Consider the following 16,977-nt stretch of genomic DNA (forward strand, 5'->3'; position numbering starts at 1 on the left):
AAGGTTTAATTCCACCAAAGCAGGTAGCGGAGCTGTGCAAGCAGGTGAGCTGTGCAGAATGGGTAAAAGGTGTGTTTTACGGGCAGGAGGTGCTGTGAATTGATGCTGTTTGGGGATATTGGAGGGATGGAGGGCGGTTTGTGGGGCTGCAGTGTGGTCCCCAGGTGCCACACGGTGCTAACCTCCAGCTCACAGCGTGCTCCTGATGGAGGGTTTGCTCTGCATGACGAAGCACCGACGGCGAGGAGAGCTGAGAACGGGTTGGAAAGCATCCTAAAAGCTTCCTGATGTTTGCCAGGGTGATAAAGAAAACTGAGAAACTGGCTGAAGGCTTTGGCTGCAAACCATAAGCTAAATGCTGCTGTCCTCGTCTCACGGAGCGCTGCGTTTGCGGCTGGGTGGCCGATGTGCCATGCAGCCAGAGGGCTGGGAGCTCAGCAGGCTGAGCAGGAGGCATGGGATCCCCTCTTACCTGGAGATGGGGATGAAAAGAAGAATATCTACATATTCCTACAGAATATGTAGTCCAGCAGCAGATGTGATCTTGTATGGCCTTCATTCACACCTCTCTTCCACGTGATAACTGGGGTTAGACCTCTACATGCAGGCTTCCAGAAGATATTCGGCCATGTACATATGAGAGCAGGAGTAAAACTTGGAAGAAGAGATGACTGCAAAGCAGATTATGGAAGAGAAGGATAGCAGCAGGAGTCTGGGAAACAGCAGAAGGAGCTGGGGATGTGCTGAGAAGGTAAAACCAGTGAGTACAGCCAGGAAACGGGTGGTGAGGGGGAGCTGGCTGCGGAGCGGGGCTGCAGTGAGTAAACACAGGGAGAAGACTTAAAAATAAATAAATAAATAAATAAAAAATAAAAAATTGTGCATCAAATTAAGGTACTCAAATGGGTTATTCCTTTAATATGAAGTAGCTTTTCCTTGGTCTTTCTGAGGTGGCACACGTATTTCTCAGTTGTTGGAGCAGATTTAATGCTTTTTGCTGTCAGTTTTGCTGTCACTTTTCTCCCAGATGTAGAAAACCAATTTGTTGTGTTAATGTTTTCTTTGGGTGCTGCAGTTAAGTTGCATCACCTTTATTTCTGCTACAGCCCTTCCCAGGGAGCTGGCAGGCACGTGTAGTGCCGCTTCATCTTTGAATAGTGCAATCTGAGCTAAAAAGTGCCTAGGGCTGAATTTTGTACCGGTGACAATCTTGATGCTGATCCCCTGCAGCCGGTAGGTTCCTGCCTTTGTTTTGGGCTCCCGATGCCTGGATTTGTGACAAGATCTGAGCTTATATGATGTCAAATCTTCTCTTTTTCAAATGCTAGCAGCGGCGTGCCTGCTGGTGAATGGGGTTTCTGGGCTGGGTTTGCCCTTCTCATGTTGTAGACGTGTCGCTACCTTGTCCCCAGAGCAGGCACCCGCTCGGTTTGTTGTGGTCTGTGCGGGTGGTCGGGCCCTCAGCGCTCTTCTGTGTCAGGCTTCTGTGTACAGATAAGAAATTTCCTGGCCAATTTTTGCTTTCAGACTTCCAGGGATGCATCATTGCAGAAACTATAAGAAACAAGCCCCGCATTTGGTTTCTAAACGCAACTGAAGGCAAACCGCTCATCTGAGTCAACGAACTCATCGAGCTTTCCTGAGGCTTCCGCGTTTTGGAAAGTCGCCTCGGTGTAATAGAATAACTGCAGAATAATTAATTGTTGAAGAGACTAATGAGCTCAGTTTTTGGAGCGGCGCTAATCCCGTGTTGAACTTGCTGCACTGAGCGGGATTTCCTGCTCGTGGCTCCCGAAACCGTGCAGCCAAAGGGGTTTCAGTGCACGGGGTAGGAGCCGGCCGAGGATGCCCCTGACCCCGTTGTCTTGAGTCGTTACAAAATAGAAGCTCATCTAGTAAAGCTTGGTTTACGTACTTCTGAAGAACTTCAGTAAACAGTTTAGATTACGGGGCAGTGACGGATGCTTCCGATCCGTGTAGTTCTTTGGCTCAATCTCGTTAAGTGAAGCTGGGTCCTGGAGAGAAGAGAGAAGTGGTTTTGGAGGCTCCGTGGAGGGGATCTCCGTGCGTTTTTGGGTTTTGGTGTACTGCGAGTATTTCAGTACTTACGTGACTAAGTGGATATTTATTTTGCCTTAATGTGTATTTGATTAGCTATAAATACTGGAAGCTCTAAAGCCTCTATTTCGCTGTCTGTCTCTAATCTTGGCTTTTGAGGAACGTTTAATGTGTCATTGTGGTTACAATTAATCTGCGTGTGTTTTAGCAATTAGCGTTTATGTGCGGCAGGCAGGAGCAGGCTCTGGCGACTGTCAATCAGCGTCTGCAATGGGCCGTGAAAAGGGAAAGGAGCCTGAAAAGAGCCATGAAAAGGGCAGGTGAGTTACTGCCCAGTGACTTGGCAGCAGGGACGTGGTGGCAGGCACCCCCTGTGGCCCGAGGGGTTTCTGCCTCTTGGGGTGGCGAGGAGCACGGGAGCAGCGGGGTTATCGTTATCGTGGTGGCTGATAAAGCCAGCTGGTAAGTTACTGGGTTAATGGGGCAGAATTTAGTGTTTTCACCATCTCTTGTAACAGCTGTTAAGTTGTTGTAACTTCTCGTTATGCGGAAATGTTTGCTTTGAAAACAAACTGCGTGATCTTCCAGGAAAAATGCATATACCTGCTACCTGAGGCATGACGCCGCAGTTAACCTTAAATACGTAAATAAAAATCAAAGCAATGAGTTCTTCAGCCTGGCTAGGAGTTAATCTCGCTGTTGTATTATACAGACAGCAGCAGATGGAGCAGGGAAACAATTTGTTTTAAAGAGAGAGCACCTCTGGCAGCGTGCGGGGTCGCTCCGTGTGGAGCCCCCAGCCCTGAGTGCAGGATTGCTCTGCTAGGGATTGCTCTTCCCTCGTTGTTTCCTTTGAGGCTTTCTGCTTTTTAAAGGAGGTGGAAAAAGTGAACAGCGAGAGGGAGTGGCGGCAGAGTGAAGTAAATCGGGACCTGGGGAGGATCTGACGTGCGCGGGGCTGGGGCTGCTGCTGGCTCCTTGAGCGAGGCGCTGCCTCCTGGAGAACATGGCTGGGAACGATGGTCCCTGCCCTGCTGGAGGTTACAGGAGGAAGGCATTGTGCTGGGGTCCTCGTTAACGAGCTTTAATAAGGCCGTGCAAATGGATGTCTTGTCCTCCTGCCTCATAAACCCTGTGCTGCCCTGCAGCCCTCTGCAGGAACAGGACTTACCACCGTGATCTGTGGGGACAGCGCCCGAATGCCCCCATTTACAGGGATTTACCTTCTTACAACCTTTTCGTTTGTGTTTGGGTTTAGTAATGATGTTTTTGTTAGTAGTCCATTGTGATTTTTATATATTTCCTTGGTAGCTAGCCCTCGTAAGGCAGCTGGCTGATCTGTTTTGTGGCTTTGTGTTTTGTTTATGGCTTCACTTCTGTATAAAACCTACACTGTGATATACACTGGAAACCACTGATTACTGTTTATTTTATTTTAAATGACCCCTTGGAATTTATATTAATTAGCACTCCTCTGTTATAGGCTGTTTATCCCTTTCAAAACCCTTGAGGCTAGCAGGGCTGGGTGCCATCGGGCCCCTGGGCATGGGGACAGGGCCCGCAGGCACCTCTGTGGCGTGTGGGGTGACTCGCTGGGGGGATGGGGATGGCTGGAAGCCCCCTGGCCATGGGGGCCTGTGGGTGGCCAAGATCATCTTCAGGCTCTTGGAAGAGGAGATGGGAGAGCAGTGCTCTCACCTGAAAGGCAAAAATGGGTTGTGAGCTGATTCTTGGTAGTTTCAACCCATACCCACCACGCACGCGCTTCTCACCGTGCCTCACCTCAGGAATTCACCACAGGCTCTCTGACACAATCTTTCTTCCCCACAGGTGCCGACGTGGCCGTGACGGAGCCCAGCAGCTCCGACAGCCGCGTGGAGCGCTCGGACCCCTACGGCAACGTGGACGAGGCGCTGGTGGGCGGCGAGGCCAGCTACCTGGCGCAGCCCCTGACGCCCGACAAGGAGGACGCGCTTCAGGCCGCCACCGTCGCCAACCTGCGGGCCGCCCTGATGAGTAAGAACAGCTTGCTGTCCCTGAAGGCCGACATGCTGGGAGAGGACAGCTCGCTGCTGTTCGAGTACCTACCCAAAGGCACGCACTCTCTCTCTCGTAAGTTTGTGTTTTTGTATTTATTTATTTTTTTTGTTTATCGACGCTTTACGTGGAGTCGTTAGCGAGAAGAAAACGCAGGTCGCTGTCTTATTACTGCCAATGTATTTGCATCTGGTTTTAAGTTCTGCTCAGTCACACTTGCCGTGAAATTTGGAAGCGTGTTTTTGGTATTGATCCAACTTCGATGCGAAGTGCTGAAGCTGTGGAAGGCAATCACGCAGTGTGTGCATAGCTCTTGGTGTCAAACGCCTGGTTTACGTGTTGGCAGAAGGAAGTGACGATCCAAACACACGTGTTTGCGTCCCTTCGTAGCTACAAATGTTTCGAATCCAAAACTGACTGATGTTGAAACTGAAAAGGGGGAAACTGGAACGTTCATAGAAACAGTTATGATGTTGTAGATGGTGCGATCTTTCTCCTATTTCTGGCAGGATCTCTAGGTAACGGGCAGCTATTAAATTGTTTTCTTACGCTCGTGCATGGAAATGAGTGTTTCTCCGTGGGTGATATGTCAGATGCAGCTGATTTGCAGCAGCCGGTGTGGACAGCTTATCTTCCAGCACATTTTCTTCATTGCTATTGTAAAATGCTTGGATTCTCTAGCACTCTGAGAAAGAGAAGCTATTAATGCTGCATTTTAGTAATCTCAAAAGATGGGGATATCTTCTGTGATATAGTATAGAACAAGCAGTGAGTTGTAGTACTGTGTGTTCATTTTCAGCAGAAAAAGAGTATTTTCATTTACACTGAGAAAATTGACCAATTAAATAGAACGAAAGTTCACCTAAGATATCTATAACGTTTTTATTTTCCTCAATGGCAAAAAAGAGAACTCGTAATGGTCACCTGGGTTGCATGAAAAAGGGAAATAACTGTACGACATAATGTCAGTCTTGGAGCCTCTTTTCCCTTTACATGTCTGAACAGGAGAATTTTTATTTATTTATTTTAATCTGTCTAAATTTAGAGAGAAAATAAAGGTTTTGTACCTTATTCTGCAGCTTATATGTCTGGGTGGAATTGCTAGTGCAACATTCTTGTTATTCCCACAGTAGTTCACTTACTGAACGATCTCCAATTAAATCAGATTTAGAAGGTTCCAGCTAGGCTGCTGTGCTGAAAATCCCTTCGTTGCAATGATCCGGCAAAGGTCCTCCGTGGCAGGCTGGCGTGCAGGGAGAAGAGTGCCCTCAGCTGGCACCAGGCTGGGGTAGGAGCACAGATCACTGCGAGATTTATGCGCAGGGTGTTAGAATCTGTGATTCATGACAGATGAAATCAGCGGTTTTGTCTCTGTCATGATAAAGTGGAACAATGACGGGACTGCGCTCCATCTATCATCTCCTCCTTGGTTGGAGGATTTTAGATTTTCCTTAAAAAGCTGATGGACCACTTGGCTTAAAGACAAATGAGTGTAAAGCAGCCATAAATTCGGGCTGGAAACTACAGATTGCCCACCCAGCTGAGAAGTGGAGTTCCCAAACAGGCACGGTGTAGGCAGAACTCCAACTGGGTCTGAAATAAAGCAGGAGAGACTCAGAAGTCGGGGTAAGCGTTTGATGGATGCGGTGACTCAGGAGGTGCCCTCCAGTCTATATTTGAGGTACCTGCTTTCCAGGCTTCTTCCTATTACTCGGATTTCATTCAGCTAAGCTTTAATTAGCTCATCTTTCTGGAAGAGAATTGCTTAAGACAAAAAGATAAACTGCTCACTTCGTGCCTAGCTCTCAACAGTAAGTCGATGTGGCTGTGGCTTGTTAAGAGAATTTTTACAGAAGCAGGGAATTAGGGGATGTATTTTTTCTTTTATGTGATTCAGATCACAGCTATCTATTTATTTTAATCACTTGAAGAAGATGTTCAGATATGACTCTCTTGTTTTTAAGTGGTCATTATTGAATACAATAGGACATCCAGTTTAATGAGAATTTTCAGCATAAAAATGACAGCAAAGCAAGTGATGAGAAGAACGTGGAGCTCTGAAAACACAGCCTAGGTTGGTGCTTGCTTTGTTAGGTGTTTTTCACATTTTTCTTCAAACACAATTTGAGGATATTGAGTCATTTTAAGTCCTGGGTTATACCCAAAAAAACGGGGGTGATGGGGAGGGCAGGAACACAGCGAACGAGATTCTTTTTTTAACTACAAAAACCAGCACAGTGCGTGGCAGTTCTCACCTGCCTGATTTAAAAAGGAAACACGCCGATCTCAAGAATTTTAAGTGACAAATCTCTGGAGTTTAAAAAATGTAAAACGTATTTCAGACCTTAACTGCTGTCTCTAGACTGTCTGTGTTTTCTTAGAAGCCAATGCAGTGAGTAACTGATTCAAGCAGCTGGTTTAACATCTATTTTCTGGAGGAAAAGACTTAGTTGAAGTGGAGAGATCAGAGAGTATATTATGCATATTTAGAAACGGCTCATCAGGATTGTAAAGGGGCCGTAAATCTCAAAGTTACCGCATACATTACAAGTTTTAATTTTTCTTCCACATAGTTCCTACTGTTATAAAAGTTAATAGAGGATACCCCAAGGTTTTCATTTTGCCTCGTGTTCTTTTTTTCCTAATTCAGTATATATTGTAACAATATATGAGCTGTGAAATTACTTAACACTCAGTTAATGGAAAGTGAAGCACAGGATGTGGGGAGTTGTTTGCTTCTTTTAGAGGAGCATCGCTGCAACGCAGTCAAACTTAAATACAGCATTTCTAACGTTAACTGCTTCAAACTGATTTAAAAAATAAAGAGAAAAGTATCCTGCCATCCCGGTGATGGGATTGCCAGATAACCTGTGGCTGGGCAGCTTTGAGAATTCATGAAGCTCGTGGCATATGGTCGAGATTGATTTTATCATCATGCCAGTCAGAAACCTGAAGAATGTAATTTTTGCAGGAAAAAGTAAGTATCAGATGTTCATGGATAACACTGATGTCTTCTTGGGTATTGTTAGTTAACGAACCTGCGCAGCTTCTTTTTGGAGCTTTTTTTTGGATAAGACCATGTCAGTTGTTCAGCTTTCCTCATCTTTACATGTTTTTGTGGGCTGTCTGCAAAAGGTTATCCTTCGCCTCTGAGAACGTCTGGTTTATTTCACTGATGGTCCTGGACTTTGGTGGCATTGTTGCGTGCGGTTCCCCCACATCCACACAACGCTCAGAGGCTTTAGTTGAATGTTCTCAGAAGTTTCTGCCAAGTGTAATCAAGAGGACGAGGATTTTAATACTCATTAGAAAGCGAGTCGGTTACTTTGCATCCTTGTGTTCTCGTTTAAGAAAAGAAGCCTTTCAGATTTTGGGGGGATTGGGTCTGACTGCCATAAAGAGCAACTCTTCCACATTTTGGGAACAGTACATTGCACACTTCTTTATATGTCTAACTTTGGCTTTTCCTGTTTACCCTATTGCAACTGAAACTGTTTATAGAAGCAATTCCTATGGAGCGTGTTGTCCAAGTGATTACATGGTGCACAGAGCCCTTTTCTTTTGGGCAGCCCAGCTAATACTTTATTTTTAGTTAGCGGTTCATCGGAGCCAATAATTTATCCTTGCACTGGATGTTAAAGGAACACATTTTACGCAGTGGTCAGCTCTCCCAAGTGGGAGTTAAAGGTATTCACTTTGGCACGACGATTTTGTACACGGTAAACCCAGATTTAGGGGAGAATGGGTGTAATTTTAAATGAGATATTATAACCTTTGCCTTTGTTTGCCACAATAGCTCACTGTCCAGCTGCCAGAGAATCCTGTATTCATGTAAATGCTGCTGAACCAGTGCATCATCCTCCATACGCAAAGCTGGCTGAAGGAAAGCACTTTCCATTTATGGTTTAGAAGTTAGAATACTTCTCATTAAAATCTAATGAATGCAAATTTTGAAGGGAAAAAGGTTTCTCCCAGTTCTGGTCTGAGTGGAACAAAATGTGAATTCGGGTGCTGCTCGCGTTCCTGTGTACGAAGTACGGCTCGCCTTTGTGGGGTTCTCTTCTTGTGTTCTAGTTGAAACCAAATAAATATCAATGCTTGTTTTAAAAACCACATTTGTACCTTTTTGCTGCGTTGTACGTGTTTGTGGCTCGTTGTGGATGCCTGGGTTTGTTTCTCCTTGCTCTGTTTCATCGCTCATCCATTAACTCGCGCTTTAAGAAGGATGCAGTGATGGTTTCTGGCAGGGAATAATGATAAACTCACTTTTTCCCCCCCATTTTTTTTCTCCCATCTTCCCTTCATGGGGTCTTGGCACTTTGGTCCCCTGCCTTTAAACTAAAAGAGCAACAGATGAGCCCCAGCAGAACAAAACCTTCAAGTCTTGTTATCACACTTCAGCAGAGTTATCTAAGTTGTGAAAGATTTCAATCTGTGATCAAAGCAGAGGAAGGCAAATCAAACATCCAGCTTGTGGCACTAGAGGAGAATTTCCTTTGAGAGCTGATTTAAAAAAAAAAAAAAGGTTTGGGATTGTTCAGATTTAGAAACCTTTGTGCAGTTTCACTTGAACGCTTTGTTGGGACCCTGATCACAGTGTATTGTATTCAGGCAAAGTATAAACTTTGACTTGTTATTCACAGCTGCATTAAAGACTGTGGGTTTTTATGTGCATAAAAAATTCAGTCGTACTCGTTTGTATTAGAAATAAAAAGACTTGAGGGCGCAGTTTGCTTCAAATACGAATTTGCTTATTTTTGTGCAATATTCACTTCTGATTTAGCTTGCTTGCTTTTCAAAAAAAAAAACAAACCACCAAACCTTGCTCAGTGCATCATTGCAACGTACAGCCGAGGTGTTTGTTAATGTCTGTTCAATTATTTGTAATGTACGCCGGTCGTGATTACACGCTCTTCATTTCTCTATGGATTTGTCACTGATTGCCAGCGTCGTTTTGGGGATATTATACATTATTTGGCTCTTGCTACAGGATAGGCGAGCAGCTATGACTGCTTCCATCAGACAAACCATGTTTTCCTTGCAACTACAGCAGGATTTTAGGATGTAACAACTGTTGGGTAGGATTCAGCAGCTTTGTCCAACTATTTGAACTCCCATGCTTGCTAGGTATAGAGTCAAAACCATACATAAATACACATATTTCATCTTTTGTAAAGCACTTTGAGATCAAGGATGAACAGCACTGTGTTAAATAAAACACTGAGGTCAAATCTTCAGATCTGAAGCTAAATTTTCGAGAAGGTTTGGTAGCAGAACGTTTGTCGTGTGTATGTTATGTAAAGATTTGAATGTATACGTTTGAAGTGGTGCTTCTTGAAGAAGTGTCTTCCAGAAATGTGATTGCTCTTGGACGTTTGTGCCGCACCGTGCTCCTGTCTCCCGGCGGACTCCTTTAGTGGCCGTGCCATGGGATAACTCCACCGCATGCAGCTCACACGCAGACGAGACGTTTTGGGTGGGGAGGCTGGGTTTAAACACACAAAAAAAAAAAACAAAAAAAAAAAAGCCTGGCATCACTGTACTGCTGCATTCCCTCCCACTGCCAGAAGATAAGCTGCGAGTGCTCATTCCCTGCCTTTTCGAGGCCTTTTTAAAAACCACCAGCTGGTGCTAGTTCACGTGGGTGAGATTCGTTTCCTGTGTTCCCCAGGGCCTGGCACCAACTTGAATCGTTCAAGGGGCGAATGTGATGGCAAAGTGGAAGCACCATCTCCCCCGCTGCCTTCAGCACACCTTGCCACTCAGAGCCCCCCCGCGGTCTGCTGCTCTGGTGACATGTCACCAGAAGCCATGACAAAAGGAGAGATGCCTGCCTCAACCCAGGTAAGATCGTGGGGGAAAAAACCCAAAGGTATCTGTGTAATTGAATAATCCCCAGTTAGGGGCACTTGGAAAGACTGTAATAGCTTTTATTTGATCTATTAGCTGTTTTTTAAAAAGATAAGGTAATTTTAAAACTAGAAATCCTTTGAGGTCAGGGCTGGCATAGTCCTCATTTTCCCCTTTCAGCCTTACCTCAACAGAATGTACATTCGAAAAACTGTATTTATTTATTTTTTTAAAGAAAATAATGTTTAAGAATATTAATGATGGCATAAAGGTAGCCAAGCACCCAGCTCTCCTCTGTCCATTCCTGGTGTTTCGAATTTGGGTTTCTTGTAATGATCCAGATCAGGTTAGCAGCAGACTGCATTTATTAGGAGTCTGGAGTTTGACATAAAATCCATACCTTTCTGTAGCTTTCCTTAGTTTTCCTGTTTTTTTTCAGCGAGCCTTTAGTCCCGTCAGGCACGTGAGGGGAGCAGAGATTTTCCTTTGCAGTCGCAGCAGAGCACAGCGGGTCGCTGAGATCGGCTGGCAGCCGCCTCCCCGGGCTGCAGCAGACCTCCCTCACACAGGGTTGCCATCTGCTGCACGCTGGCATATTGCAAATGGGTTAGGGAAAAAAAAAAAAAATTAAAAAAAAAAAAAACTCAGCTTTTATTTATAATGTGGATTAGCAATGCCAGGGAGCGTTGCGTAAAGGGAAGCGAGCAGAACGGGTTTGTTTTCTCTGGGCTTTGCTGTGTGGACAGGCAGATTAGCCGTGTGGGGCTAGGGGAAGGTTTTCTGCTCCTTTCCTAGCTGCTGGAAATCTGTCCTGGGCTCCTGCTGGCCTGAGAGGGAGCTACAGATGCTATGGGGCCCTGGAAACCTAGGAGTGACTCAGTTACTGACTTAAACGTTGATTTCTGCCTTTAAACGCCAAATCTTGTAGAATATGGCCCGGTTAATTTAGCTGCTTGGACAAAGCTTGGTAAAGGTGAATAAGGGGGTGAAGCCCCCTTAAACAAGGGACGAGGGGACTGATAAGAGGGGAGGCTGAGCATTAGCTATGAAGATGCCCTGTAACTACTTACCTTAACCTCAGTGTGCTTTTCGTTTGCAGGCTGCTTACGATGGGTTTTTAGCACTTTGGCAGTTTAATAACTCTGACACAGGTAAGCAGAGAGTAAAAACACTTATTTTTAATTACCCTTATTTTATGCCAGGAGACAGTGATTTGTGTGTGCGCATTTCTGTTCCAGATCCCTGCTTTTTGAGGTCTGAAGACATGGACTTAGCTACCGATGGCCTGTTCCTAGATTCAGCCCTAGCCAAGAGGCTGACCTGCGGCTTCTGCAGGAGGGTTTTCGAGTGTGCCGAGAAGCTGAAGGAGCACATCCACGAGCACGCCTTCTCCATGATCTTCCCCTTCGACTTGGCTGCCTGCGCCTGGCCTGGCCTCGCCGAGGGGGTGCCTGCTGGCCAGCTCGCCCGCTTCCAGTGCTCCAAGTGCCCCGCCAGCTTCACGCTGAAGTCCAACATGGACCGGCACGAGAAGACCATCCACTTCAACTGTAAGAAGATGCAGTGTCCTCACTGTGCCAAGCTGTTTCGTGACAAGACAGACTTAAAGAGGCACCTCGTGTCTGTGCACTCCAATGAGCGTGCCTTTGTGTGTCTCTTTTGTGGCAAGGGTTTTGGTACGCAGAAGAACCTCACGAACCACGTGAAGGTGTGCTGCCTGGCCTCTGCCCAGCTGGGCGGGCTGGGGATTTTGGACAGCGTAGAGCAAAATGAGGAGCCTGAGGAGGTGTAGCTGCTGTCGTGTGTGCTAGACCTGGCTTTTAAACTAGGAAAAGCAAATTGTTTCCTTGTTTTCTTGCTGCAAATAAACTTACCCCAGGTGTAACAGTAGAGTTAATTCCCCAAAACCCATCAGGTTGATAACGTGCTGGTTCCAGATCCTGTGTAACTGCAGCCACGGCGCAACTTTTCTGTAAATTTAACTTCTGTCAGTCTGTATAATGGCACTTGGGATACTTTATTGGTATGGTAATACGGTGCACTTAGTGTCGTAAACTTTATTTATCAGTAGATCTCAAAGTGCTTTATAAAAGAAATGGTGACGTTTTTTCTTATTCCCTACAAAAATAACATACCGAAACTTGTGAGCATGTGTTAGCAGGAGAATTAATAACAGAATTCAGTCGGCAGTGTTCTGCTCTAGTGCTCTGTCCATTAGAGAATTCAGACATTTCAGGGGTTTTCAGCTCATGATGAGCTGTGAAAGCACAGGGTTGCTTAGCACTGGAAGTTGTTTATGAAGTCTGTGTTTCTGTCTCATTAAGGGAGAGGGTGGAAAGCATGCTGCTCGTTCACATGTGCAACAGGGTATGGCATTTGGGCTTCAAAACTGTCACAAGGCTTATATAGTTTAATACTGGATATGTTTGAGCGTTTTAGGAGTTCTCAAAACTAATGGAGTAGGGCTGGGGCTTTCTGGAGTTCTGTAATTTTTGACTGATTTGTTTAATATAATTATGTTAGCCAAGCTGAATCCGTGTTTTTTGAACATGAAGATTTTTATAGATCTAACTGTAAGGTGTGGTGTACGTACAAAATCAGGAGTGGTTGTTACTGGAAGGTAGAAATCTTGCTGTAATTCATATTTTGTTACATGAAATCCATTTATTTTTTTAACAGTTAAATATTTACGTCTCTTGCTATATATTTACATGCAAAACCAGATTATAGTAACTGTTAAATGAAAGTAGCATAATTAAGTGTAGTGCTCTCCAGCTGCGCTGTGCAAAGCACAGCTCGTCAGCAGTTTGAGCTTTAGTGTTGCACGTCTTGTAGCTTTGCTTTCCTCAGTGTGCAGGGCGTACAACCAAGGAGACGAAAGCAATTTCTTTAGAGGTCTTCAGAAAAGTTAGCTCTCTCCATCCCCTTGCATCTCAGGGAGACAAAAATGCAAAATGATGGCTCAAAGTGGACTGCAGCAGCCTGGAGGTCTCCCCAGTGGGGAATTTCTTGCAAGGCGTTTTCCTGTGGAGTGGTGGATGAGAAAAACTTGCTGTTCCCTTCTGCCCTGTCCCTGCAGAGGGATGGGTTATGCTGGTGTAGGGCTGCTCTGCCCATTCCTGCTGGAAACCTCAGCTTTAGGGACGCGGCTCCATGCTGCACAAAGGCTGAGCTTCTGAGAGCTGGGAAGCCAGAGTTTCCCAGCCCGCCTTAGCTCTTACTCTTCATTTAGGAAGGGTGTAGTCAGAGCTGAGAATACTTTCATGCGTAATCATTGCAGCACACCGTACTTTTTTCTTTATTTTTTTTGTCAATGTCTCATTCATTTCTCTTGTCATTGTTCCCATCAACTTCTTTGGCATCGTGTCTAGTTCGTGGTGTGTTTGCTGTGCTTGTTACAGTTGTCATCTCGTTAATTGCCTCCTAATTTACTTTGCTCTTCAGTGATCAGCAAAGTGAGACAGGAGAGAGGTGAGTGAGAAGAGGAAGCTGTTACTAAAATGAGTCTTACCTGGTAGTTTGGGAGCAGCACGGTGGGATTTGTGTGAATCAGAAAAGCGAGGTGTCAGCAAAAGTAATTTCAGCAAGTTGTAAAAGGTTTTGTTCATACCGTGAGAGTTTCAAAGACATTCCAGGTTGGTTCACTTTTTTTTTATGCTGCAAATTTTGATGCCATGATAATATCAGTAACAAGGCTGACTTCTGTAAGGTATTCAAGGGACAAAAGGGATGGTGTTGGAAACCCAGTCGCAGTCATCATCGCAGATGTGATGTGTCCAGCACCAGCACGTGTGCTTGCCCAGTCGCACCTCACCATTCTTAATTAAATCTGGCAGAATCAACTTATTTTCAACAAAATCAAAAATTTTAAGGTTGTGACTTATGAACCTCAAACTCTATATGAAAGTGCTCATAGAACTTTTTCGAGAACTTAATTCAATGCAGAATTATTTTCCTGCAATCAGGATAATTCGTGGCCTCTAGCAGAGGTTTAAGTAGTGCTTTATCTTGCCTGTGTGTCGGGGCGCTTCCTGCCCTCAGCACAGAGGTTTTGCAGTGTTTACCCTCAGGTTCAGCAGCAGATTTCTTTGTTTTTTAGCGTTAGAATCATAGGGTATGGCCAACGGTGTCTGCATAGAAAACTTTTTAAAAGGAGGATTTTTGTGGTAGAAAATAGGAAGATAATTGGAATTGAAAATTTGACAAATTGCATATTTCTGTTTGCAATCTTAAATATTACGAGGGTTAAGTGAGCAAAACCAGTCTTAAAGTTTTCGAGTTCTTCATAATGCACAAATTAGCGTAGTATTTCAGTGTTAATTAACTTCTTATTGGTTTACACAGCTAAAGTAACTCTACCAGGCAGAAAATCATTCGTGCATCAGAGGCTGCTTCATTTGACAGCCCCAGTGAAATCAGTTTTGGAGATGACAATACCAAAGACTTTTTTTTTCTTTCCAAGCACTATTGGGTTGGTTTTACAAATGCCCATCTGTAAACATTTCAGTGAAGTTCAGAGCTTTTCACTGTGATCCTGTTTGCGTTACTTTCCCTGGTTTTGGTGCTGTCCTGCAGACAGTGTCCGGTAGCTAGCCCCCTACGGCGCTGCTCTTCATGGTCTCGATGATCTTGTTAAAGATTAGTTCCTAGGACCTTAATGCTGCTATGAAATATTGTCATTTAGACAAAAGACTATACGTATACCAAAGTTGGTACGTTGTTCACCAAATATATGTGCTCGTAGGCACGTATATTCAGCGACACTGTGAAAGTGTGAACTCCTCAGTGCAGTGATTTTTCTAACAATGCTGTTATTTTTCAGCTGTTTACTTTTGTAGATACAAAAGCTAAATCTATGGCTATTTGGTGGAAAATAGTTCTCAATAAAACTACAGCTGCAACAAATGCTTGTGACTGTTTTTAAACGTGAGCATACCAGAAGCTAACAACGTTATCCTGTAGGGATTTCAGGTGATGCAGGAGAAAGTAAGCGCGAGGGATGTTGGAATCAGTGTTACTGGCGTGATGTTGGGAACACATTTTGAGTCTGACCTAAAGATTTGCTTCTCCCACTTGATAAATGGAAGTAGTTAATCAGTGTGATGAGTTTGTAACTTCTCTGGAAATGAATGGTTTTGCTGTTCAGGACAGGTGTGTGGTTACACACCCTATGAGTGTGAACTAATAGCCACTTTTAGTGGCTCTGCGTGCACCAAAGCAGCGTGTCAGTGCTGCTGCTGTGCACCTGAGGGTTTTGCAGTTGCCTTTTCAGCTGCTGTAGGAGCTGAAACATAAACTGAAGAGAGAGGTGGGGGCTGCAAGGGGCAGAAGGCAGCCGGTCGTCTAGGAAAGGACAGGATCGGCTACATCTGGTGGTGTAGGAAGTGGAGGATTTTGCTGCGTTCCCTTCTCGTAAGCACTTTTCCTTTGTAATCGTGGGTCCTGGTGGTCTCCTTGTCATTATTTTCTGAAGTGAGGGGGTTAGACCTGGTGTGCAGAGCAGCTCCTCTCCGTTCGCTGTCTGTCGGGGGCACTGGGGTGGAGTGGAGCAGAGGAAGGAGCGCTATGTGACCTCTGGTGGCTTGGCTTGATCAGCTTACAGCTTGCTTACCTCGTCTAGACTGCACGGTAATAGGTTTACAGTGATCCTGGGGAATATAAGTGCTTGTGTGGCCTCAATGCTCGAGCAGTTACAAGATCAAACTGGAAACACGTTTAGCATAAGTAGCTCTGTAACAAACCTGAAACTTGCTGATGACTTCAAGTGGGCTCCTTGCCTCTGAGCACATCGATGGGGGGGGTGTCAAATCCAAAGGAGAGGATGCAACTGAAAATTATTTCCCTGTAATTTAAGTTTTCCCAGGAAGGGAGCAAATAGAGTTCCATATTCTGGTTGTTTCCTTGTAACCGGGAAGGTTTGTGGCAGGAGAAGGTCTGTGTGGGCCAGCTGAGTTGTTGGGGTATCAGCAAGAGCTTGCACAGGGCTCTGGGCATTAATCGTGTTCATGCAGCTCTTTTCGGAGGTTCCCAAGTTTGTGTGTGTAGGATCACTCGAAACCAGCCCTGTAAAATTCTGCCTGGCTGCAGTGAGTAATCCTTCCTGACAGGTGAATGAAATATTCTTGGCTTTCGCTGTCCCTGTCATCATCTGTACCGCAGCCGTGGCCAGGTGAGTGGCAGGTAGGCTTTTCTTTTTCCTTGGGCTAGAAAGTTCTTGACAGCTTTACAAACGTGCTGTTAGAGAGAAAGGCATCTGTGGGACAGAGAGAAGGAGCTGCTGAGCAGCCTGGCTCAGCGAGTGAGGATTGTAAAAGTGTTGGATTTAGTTGGGAGCGTGCAGCGCGTGCGTTTTCTTCCAAGTAGTCAAATGCTAGGACAAAATTCGTATCCTGTTGGAATACTTTTCTTTTTCTTTTGTGTTGAAGTGTCTGTTCCGATGGCTAAAGGTGGTTGTAGCTTGCTCAGGGATGTCTGGATGTCAGGAGCATCATCCTGGAGTTCTCACTAGTTCTACACGAGCAGGACGTGGAGTTACTTACGGCATTGTTTTATCTGGGTTGAAAATACAAGGCAAAGTAAACCGTAAAAAAAATAATAAAAAAAATAAAAGCCCACAAATTTGGCACTAAAGTAAATAACGCCGAGCACACAGCCCTACTGAGTTCTTTAAAACAGGCCCTCTCTGTTTCTCAGCACACATTTCAACTCCCTGGGCATTATTTGTGGTATGCTAAGAGCATGCAGTGGGCTTTCAGCTAGTGGGGTGTTTGTAGGGGATAACCTTTCAAGAAGCATCCAAAAATACTGCAAAGTGCTCAGTTTGTTATAGGTCTGTACAGTAGTTACGGTGTTTCCCTCGTTCCCTTTCCTGCACAGACTTTCATTTACAAAACCCCATTAGCATACATGTTAGCGTACTTAAGATGATTAACTAGAATTTGCTTTCTTTTTTTTTTCCCCTCCTTGTTATGTAAACAATATATTGCTTTGGGAAATTATGCTAATGAGGACAAAAGTGGGTGAAAATTAACA

At 44.9% G+C, this 16,977-nt stretch overlaps 1 protein-coding gene across 6 annotated transcripts in view; it reads left to right on the forward strand.

Annotated features, from left to right (window-relative positions):
- ZBTB46 (zinc finger and BTB domain containing 46) overlaps window positions 1-16,977 on the forward strand; it is a 53,712-nt gene that overhangs the window by 28,491 nt on the left and 8,244 nt on the right. For 5 of the 6 annotated variants that reach the window (XR_011101941.1, XM_068700607.1, XM_068700610.1 and 2 more), the window contains 4 exons: window positions 3,889-4,170; window positions 9,767-9,939; window positions 11,045-11,096; window positions 11,184-11,495. Coding sequence is in view for 5 of the 6 variants with exons in the window: in XM_068700607.1 (XP_068556708.1) it covers window positions 3,889-4,170; window positions 9,767-9,939; window positions 11,045-11,096; window positions 11,184-11,495 (819 nt within the window). In the remaining variant the exon portion in view is untranslated. The remainder of the gene's footprint in view (window positions 1-3,888; window positions 4,171-9,766; window positions 9,940-11,044; window positions 11,097-11,183; window positions 11,496-16,977) is intronic. The other variant, XM_068700611.1, reaches the window with a different exon arrangement.

The sequence above is a fragment of the Anas acuta genome, chromosome 16 (assembly GCF_963932015.1).
Source record: "Anas acuta chromosome 16, bAnaAcu1.1, whole genome shotgun sequence".
NCBI classification, from domain to species: domain Eukaryota; kingdom Metazoa; phylum Chordata; class Aves; order Anseriformes; family Anatidae; genus Anas; species Anas acuta.